Genomic DNA, 8146 nt, shown 5'->3' with positions numbered 1-8146 from the left:
AGTAAAGTCGTCTGACCAAACAAATATTTCACTTTTATTTTCTATAATTTTTTTAATTAAATATATTTCCAATTTTATTTTCTATACTTTTTTTCCTTAATTTTTTTTTGGTAGATAATATTTCCTTAATTATTATGTATACCCCGACGAACCTAATTCTTGTACCACATACCAGAAATCTTTATTTATTTTCTATAATTTCAAACTCCTTTGTTGCATGAAAGAAATGACTGAGAATTTGTCAACATAGTAACTTCAATATTTCCCAAGTGCAAATAATACATGAGAGACTCTAGCTAGTGAAAACATTGAAGCAATCAATCGAATACAAGATTTTACAGTCCACGTGCAATTGGATTTCTGTACGTTTCTGTAATAACTTCTAAGAAATAGAGTACAATAAATCAAAAACTAATCAGAATGTCAAAATTGAGTACAACCAATTAAAAACTAATCAAAATGTCTAAATTGATTTCTATAATCGGTCGGAAACTTGGATCAGCAACTTCAGTCGTCACTACTATGTATGAACTTCTCTAGAAAGAGAACTTGAAAGCTCCCACATCTGCAACAGAATCCCAGAAGGAAAGTTTCCTTTGCTGGATCTTTTTCTCTTCTTCTTTTTGGGTCAGTTCATCAATTGCTCCAGGAAAAGAAGCCTCAATAGCATTCTTAAACTTATCATGCAAATTTACTCTATCCTTTGTTCCAGATACCAGTGTGCTCGCGTTCGGCCTTTTAAGAAAATCCAAGACATTTAACAAATTTCTCCTGTAACAAATACGGCTAACATTTCAGATTAAAGTTATCCAATGCACACACAAAATACTATGCCAGATAAATGAGTTGAAACAGCAACAAATGAAATATCATAAAATTATTAGTAATACACTAGTACATTCCATATGGAGGAGTGCTATTAACACACTATTCTCAACACACTCTCTAATTTGGTTGAAATTTAGATGGGTTCCACTAAATCATGTAGGCCCCACATAAATTTAGTAGGACTCATTTGAATTTCAACCAATTGGACAAAGTGTTAAAGAATGTGTCGCTAGCATAATTCATATTAACACAAGTATAAGAAGTTGTTGCTAGAGAGATATCATAAGTTATTATTTGCCGATCAAATGTCATAATTGATGGTGATTTTGCAAACTCACGGTGACTTCAAACATGCACTAAATGAGAAATTTATCTGCATTAGCTACAGAAAGAAAGAAAAAAGCTTTCCATCAGGACTCATAGACTATGTGATTCCTTGTAGAGCCCTGACTCTGCAGGGGGTCAAACCGCATCGTAGGTGACTATAGCCGGCATCTAATTAGAGAACTACTATACCTAGGGATAAATATGACAATTCCTCACTCGTGCTCTTTCAAATAATAAAGGAAAATTCACGCAAGCTGTGTATCATTAAGTCAAAAATCATTAATTTACCGATCCTTCATAACCGCAATGAGTACAGATAAAATTTCAAATATCTAGTCCATGGATACTCTAAAGAGCCAAATTCTGAGATGCCAAGGGATGTTTTAACATCAAAATCAAACAAATAAACATTATAACAAAATGTTTCACATGGAGATGCAGCTCTTCCATGAAATTATCTGCTTTGTTCAAGATTCTCAGATTTTGGTATCACACAATAACTAATGTCTAATGAATACAAATAAAATTAGGCACTTGATTACTTGCAGACAAAAAAATGACTGGTTAATTCAGCATATCATTTAAAAAAGACAAACATATTAAACTACAAGTACTGAGATAGAGAATATAACCTGCTAACATAATTTTGTGTTATGGCAATTGATTCCTCCAGGTTGATCACCAAATGCCACCATCCATTAGGTACAAAGATAACCTCCCCAGCTTTACATATGCACTCAATTGGTCTCTTTTTCCAATTCTTAGTTGCGCCATAAAAGTTCATGAACCATTCAATTATTGAAACAGGAGATGCCACCTCTGCACCATCAGGACTAGGATGAACACCAGGCGGAATAACATCGGGAGGAAACAATATCCATTTCTTCGACCCTTTGATCACAGCATTCCAAGCTGAAGTTGAATTTGGATCAACGTGAAAAGACGATCCAGATCCAGCTGGTCCCATAATAATCCATCTGTAGTCAGGTCTCTCATTACCCAAAACATCAAACAAGTCCTCCCGAAAATACACCGGAACTTCATAATCCAAACCCAATTTCGGAACTTTTTCAGCAAACTTCGGATCAAACAAATACAATGGCCTTTCTTCTCTAACTTGATCCGAATATCTATAATAGTCCCTAAGCTTCATCTCCACAGGCCCAACTGCAAACTTAACATCATCACCACATAACTTGACCAAATAATCTCTATCCCAATTCCTCAATGCATCCCAATTATCAATACACCCTTCCAACAAAACCGGCTTATTAACCTCCTCAAAACTCGCCACAAATTCTTCAACCGAAATACCTCTCTTCCGAACAATATTATCCCTCTCCAACCATTCAGGTTTCATTTCAAGATTAGCACATAACCAACTCTGGAAAAGATAATCAGAATAAAAGTCTCTAACTTTAAAACTCCTACGATCGCTACTCGAGATATCAAATGAAGGGTAATAAGCAGAAACAAAAGTAGATTTCCATGACCCATTATACTGAAACCCATCAATAAGATTATCCAACACAAGATTCCTCCAAATGGGTTCATGATTGGTAAAAACATAAAACGATTTGCTCACAGAAGCTAAAACACCTAAACTAGTACCATCCAAAAAACCCAGAATATCAAGAACAAGTTCATCTGTAAGAGTATGAAGATTACCTAAACCAGTGTCTCTAGAGTTGATGGAACCTGGATTGAGATAGAGATTTCCTAAGGGTTGAACACCGTGAGTTTGTGATGGGGCAGAGCTTTTGATGCTGAAACCTTCTTCTGTATCTTCTTCTTCTTCAATGACAGAAATGCGGTTTTGGTTTTTTTTATGTTTGAGAATGTTTTTGTTTCTGTTTCTGATGAATTTGTTATTTTTTCTTCTTGTTTTGATACGGGATAACAAGTTCTTCATTATTAAACTCCGCATTGTGGAATCAGAGTGGTGGTGTTGGTGGCGGGTGGCGGGTGGCGGGTGGCGGGCGGCGGGGTGGTGGCTGCTTCAAGAGAATGTGAAGTGTGCGTAAATGCCAAAACCCAAACTCACATAAATGGGTTTATGGTTTTTTTTTTATCCGACTCACTTTTTTTTTCCTTCTCTAAAACCGTGTTTTTTTATTTTTTTTAATAAGCCAATTCTCTTTTTCTCTTTTTTTTTTTTATTTTTTTTTTCACTACCCAAATAGAAAACACAAGATACACAAGTAGAAAACACAAGATACATGAACAAAAATCAGTCATGTCTCATCCCTAGACAAAACAACGGATTAAACCACCCGGACGTTAAATCAAAACAAAAATCTTTCTTATGGACATTCAACCACCACTAAGATAGGATTTTCACTTTGTCGATCAAAATATCTTATAAGAATACCTTATAAGAAAAGAACTTGGTGGTGTTTTTTTCATTTCGAAAGGGTCCAACAACAAAGCCGTCGACACAACATGAATATAGATTGTAAAAGATATAGCTTTAAAATTAGGTTAATGCTCCTTGAGCATTAGTTAAAAAAGAAAGAAAAAAATGATTGTATTGAAAATAATATTTTTTTTATATTTTAAAATATTGACTACATAAGTTTTAAAATAATTTTATCATATTTGAATCCTGAACTAGTGTCCTTCCCAAAGCAACTAGTAGTTGAGTATAGTATTTGTACCAATAATCAAGAAACGGAATGTTTTTCCTTGATACAAGTTGGGATGTGGAAAGAATAACAGAAGACATATAGATCCTTGCTTGGAAATGGCTTAAGGTGCACATAAGAACTTTTGGATCCTCAGTTGCCCCTGTGATGTAGCAACTAGCAACTCAACCATATAAGTTGATCAAAGTTGGTGAACTTGAGACCAAAATAAAATAGCAAAGTTGATCAAAGTTTAGCTGTGGCTAATGTATTTCCAACAAAGAACGCTGCTACTTTCTAAGAAAAGTAATATAATGTACGAAGGAGTGAGGACACTTACAACATGGCATGTACATGAGAGGACTGTCTAAAGGTATATACATTCTCAACTAGTCAACTACAATACAACAAACCATAAGAGAGAGAATGCTCAAATGCCAAATCATATCCATGTTTCACCAATCAACCAGTAAATTACAATATTACATACATTCAATTTCATACAACAGAAAACACGGCACAAAACAACACTCCTACGAGAGAAAAATAATCTACGGTGAAAAAAGAAGAAAATAATAATCTCATAGCATAGTGTGATGGAGATTAATTTTGTGCTCCCACATATGAACCTAGCCTGTAAACTATTCTCCCAATTGTGCTCTCGAAACATTCTCGTAGCATAGTGTGATGGAGATTAATTTTGGTGCTCCCAATATGAACCTAGCCTGTAAACTATTCTCCCAATTGTACTCTTGAAACATATCTCCACGACCTTACATTGGGTCCTTTGTCGAGGAGCATTAGCATGCCAGAACTGCTAGATGGTTGCCCAAACATATACCTACAGTCACAAAGAGTTCAGACAATCAAGTAAATGCTTGTTTTGAGAGGACAGTATTCTTATATGCGTAGATTTCCATTGTAAGCTTAAGTTTGTCCAAAAGGAATTCTATTGATACTTTGTCAATTTCCAACAACAACCCAAAAACACACTTAATAAGCGGTCAACATTTCTCAATATTACCAGAAAACCCCCACCATTGACATTAATAAGAGATTTTCTTCCCCTTGAAACCAATTTTCTATTCCAAATGTGATATTACTGCAAACTAGAAACTAAAATTTTAAGAGAGTATGGTCGTGACAAACATTTAATACAGTGCATGATGAATACTTATATAACAATTAACGTGAATAATATCAAAAGCCACTACATTGAAATTTCATATGAAATTGAAGAAGCTTTAGAAACATAGATTATCAGGCATGCACTATCGGTAGTATTTGTTTGAATTCTTAACTATTGATTTCTTTAAATGATTTCTGGCCAAGGTAGTTGCGATAACATTAGAATAATGCTTGGTTTATCTCACAAGGTGAGGTCCATAAATTTTGAAACGAAAACTGTAACTATCCACTACTTACTTGATTTGATGACTTCTCTTTCTCCAGAAAAGAATTGAAGCAACCCACTGTACACAAAAAAGAAAGATGAAACAAAATAAGCTTTGTTCTTTAAACCTTCAATCATAAGATTCAATGAAATAAATAAAGATCATCTCAATGAAACCTTGAGCTAAAAAAAATGGGCAGAGTAAGTTACCTTAAAGATTGTGAAGAATGAGATGCCGCCAACAAAGGTTTTCACGGTAACTTTCCTCTGATCTGACATCTCTTTGCACAAGTGTTGAGCTATTTCCTTGAGCAAAACAAGCTGTGCTTTATCAGTACGCATCGAAATGATTGCCTGCCTCATTGATTCCCTATCCGCCTCAAGTGCTTGAAGCCGTATGTAAAGCTTCTTTACATATGGATCTTCAAAATCGCCCTGATTTCCAAACTCCCTTGGAGTTGTTAAATGCTCATCGTAACCACCAACACCACCTTTGAATTCAGAGTCAACAGTGTAAACTCTATCAGTCATATTATCACCAGCCTCGGACACATTATCCATCTTCTTAAAATTGGAGAAATCCTCTGACCCATTATTCATCTTCTTAATGCAGCCATTGAATCTGGGAGAATCCGACACAAACTCGGGGCCAAACGAGGACGAGTCACATGAAAATTTCCTTGAATGTATATTTGTTTTAGGAGATTGTCCGACTATTACCTTCTCTATAATATTCTTTGTGCCGAAATCACCTTCCATCTGACTATAAGTTGGAGTTCTCTCCATTTGAGATATCCTATTCTCCAAACTCCTCAAACGATCCCTAGGAGTTTCCCCAAACGCATACTTCTCAACATCAACATCAAGAACATCATCATTCTCAGCGTCCGTGACAGCATGCATTACATTACATTTCAAAGGAGGATACTCATAAGGTGGAAAATCATAATCACCTTCCACGTCTGACTCAGTTAAACCATAACTCATCAATCTATGTTTATAAGCCTGAATTTCGCACGTAAGCGAATGAATCGTCTGTTCCCTTTTATACAACAATTCCTCCAAAGCTAAAATCTCCTGCTGATCATGACTAGTCCTCTCCTCAACAAATCGCTTGAATTGCCGCGCTTCCATTTCAAGTTCAGCTTTCTCAGTCTGCAACCTCAATATCATCGACATTGTTTCATTCGCTGCAGACGAAGCAGCATTCCTCTCCTCCTCCAATTCAGAATACAAATCCTGAATTGCTTTTTGCTGACCGCTAACCGCCTGTCGTAAGGCAACACATTCGTCCCCAATTTCAACACGAACAACGCCATCACCACCGCTGTTGTTCAACTTTTTCGCCTTTTCCGACTCATCGTGTTTCCGTTTCACAGAACGGATCCAATCCGTTCTCCCTTCGGAGCAGCAGCATTCGCAATTGCAGTCGCGACATTTGCATGTTTTGGTATTCAAAGAATCGTCGAAAGATTCCAAATCCATTTTATAATAATAATATTATTATAATAACAATAATAACAATACATTCAAACAGCAAGAATCTGAAATGGTTGCATTGTTTGTTTGTTTATAGTTTATACCTCCCTCCTTGCCAAACACCTTCTCTTTCTTCTTCTTCTTCTTCCCCTTTGGATCAACCGATTGGACACAAATCTGTTCATAAATAATAAATTAGTTACCTTAACGATTCAAAATTCAAATCAAGCAACTATATTAATTTTATTATTATTATAATAATAAAATAAAAATAAGAATAGAAAATGGAAATTGATCCTTCTAAGCTGGTTTTACCTTTTATATATACATGAAAAGGATAAAAAAAAATATGAAATTGTACAGAGGTAGAGAAAAAGGAAAATACCTTGAAGAAGTGTGTGTGGTTGAGGAAATGGAGAGAAGAATTATATTATATGAATGTTTGGTTTGGAGGGAAGAATGAAAGAATGAATGATTTGGAATTTGAAACCCTAGAAATAATTTGATTGAGGGATAATTTGTTTGTTTGTGTTTTTCTATCTATGTGCACAACTCAAGGCCAAAGGGTAGTTGTGGATTTTGCATCGTAAACGTCGTCGTTGAGTGTGTTTGTTTGTTCAATTCAAACTTCAAATTTTTCATTCTCTCTCTCTCTTATCTACATACCACCAAATATATAGTCCACAATTAAACCAACGGTTTGAATCCGACGAATGAATTATGTGGGAGATTTTCTTCTAATTCCTTAATTATTACAATTACAAATATTTACCGTTGTTAATCTTAATTTAGCACACTGTGTGTAATCCTGTAATGTATTACTCTACTCCCTTCTAAAATCTATCTACTCAAACAGCCAGCTGATATAGGATAGTCGGAGACCATCATTTTTAGAGCATTTACAATGAAGCTCATCATTTGTTAGTACTTAACTGAGATTTACATATTCACATTATTTATTTATAATTTTTTGGTTTAGAAAAAAAATGCTAAAATGAAAAAAATGTGTGCTATGGTTCAGAAATTTTACTCCAAATGAAAAAAATGTTACTTGATAAAAAAAAAGTGTGTTATGGTTCATAAATTTTACTTTGACGGATAAAAAATGCTAAAATGGTTTAGTTGAACATTGTGGTTAGGATTTGAACCTTAATTATTCTACTTTATGTGTGTATGTTTTCAATGATTTATCATTTGATCTATCTATCTATATAAAAAAAGTGTACTCTAGTAATAGCACATATTTTTTCATTTATATGTGTGGTCATTTTCTTAATTATATATTTGTATAATCTTTTGGTTCTCCGACAAATGCGGCCCTAATAATCTCAAATTCGACCGCAAGATAAAATAATTCATTACATTTCTATCTATACCAAAATCTCTATTATAATTTATATTTTATACATTTAAAATTCGTTTTGATGACTTATTTTTTAGTTATCCGAAATAGCTTATGCAAGTAAATAAATTTTTATGCATTATATAAACTTTT

The 8146-nt window shown here is 34.4% G+C and overlaps 2 protein-coding genes across 2 annotated transcripts; both read right to left on the bottom strand.

Annotated features, from left to right (window-relative positions):
• Nucleotides 1-308: 308 nt before the first annotated feature.
• On the bottom strand, nucleotides 309-3197 carry LOC123890286 (F-box protein At5g06550). The gene is made up of 2 exons (XM_045939859.1): nucleotides 1788-3197; nucleotides 309-771 (listed from the first exon to the last, which is right to left on the bottom strand). Exons 1-2 carry the CDS (start codon nucleotides 3080-3082, stop codon nucleotides 537-539), a joined length of 1530 nt encoding a protein of 509 aa, XP_045795815.1. The 5' UTR covers nucleotides 3083-3197; the 3' UTR covers nucleotides 309-536.
• An 853-nt stretch (nucleotides 3198-4050) lies between these two features.
• On the bottom strand, nucleotides 4051-7313 carry LOC123890285 (myosin-binding protein 7-like). The gene is made up of 4 exons (XM_045939858.1): nucleotides 7037-7313; nucleotides 5383-6828; nucleotides 5205-5251; nucleotides 4051-4620 (listed from the first exon to the last, which is right to left on the bottom strand). The coding sequence occupies exons 2-4, from the start codon at nucleotides 6655-6657 to the stop codon at nucleotides 4512-4514; spliced, it is 1431 nt and encodes a 476-aa protein (XP_045795814.1). The 5' UTR covers nucleotides 6658-6828; nucleotides 7037-7313; the 3' UTR covers nucleotides 4051-4511.
• Nucleotides 7314-8146: the final 833 nt, after the last annotated feature.

Source organism: Trifolium pratense, linkage group LG6 (assembly GCF_020283565.1).
Source record: "Trifolium pratense cultivar HEN17-A07 linkage group LG6, ARS_RC_1.1, whole genome shotgun sequence".
In the NCBI taxonomy this organism is placed as follows: Eukaryota; Viridiplantae; Streptophyta; class Magnoliopsida; order Fabales; family Fabaceae; genus Trifolium; species Trifolium pratense.
This window is presented reverse-complemented; position numbering and strand designations above follow the sequence as displayed.

What these genes read in the sequence shown, in the direction of transcription:
- LOC123890285 (XM_045939858.1), bottom strand. Translation starts at nt 6,657, where the DNA reads ATGGATTTGGAATCTTTCGACGATTCTTTGAATACCAAAACATGCAAA. An exon ending in CATTCTTCACAATCTTTAAG is followed by an intron (nt 5,252 to 5,382) that starts GTAACTTACTCT and finishes TTTTGTGTACAG; the next exon opens with TGGGTTGCTTCAATTCTTTT. An exon ending in AAGAGAAGTCATCAAATCAA is followed by an intron (nt 4,621 to 5,204) that starts GTAAGTAGTGGA and finishes TTGTGACTGTAG; the next exon opens with GTATATGTTTGGGCAACCAT.
- LOC123890286 (XM_045939859.1), bottom strand. Translation starts at nt 3,082, where the DNA reads ATGCGGAGTTTAATAATGAAGAACTTGTTATCCCGTATCAAAACAAGA. An exon ending in ACACAAAATTATGTTAGCAG is followed by an intron (nt 772 to 1,787) that starts GTTATATTCTCT and finishes TATTTGTTACAG; the next exon opens with GAGAAATTTGTTAAATGTCT.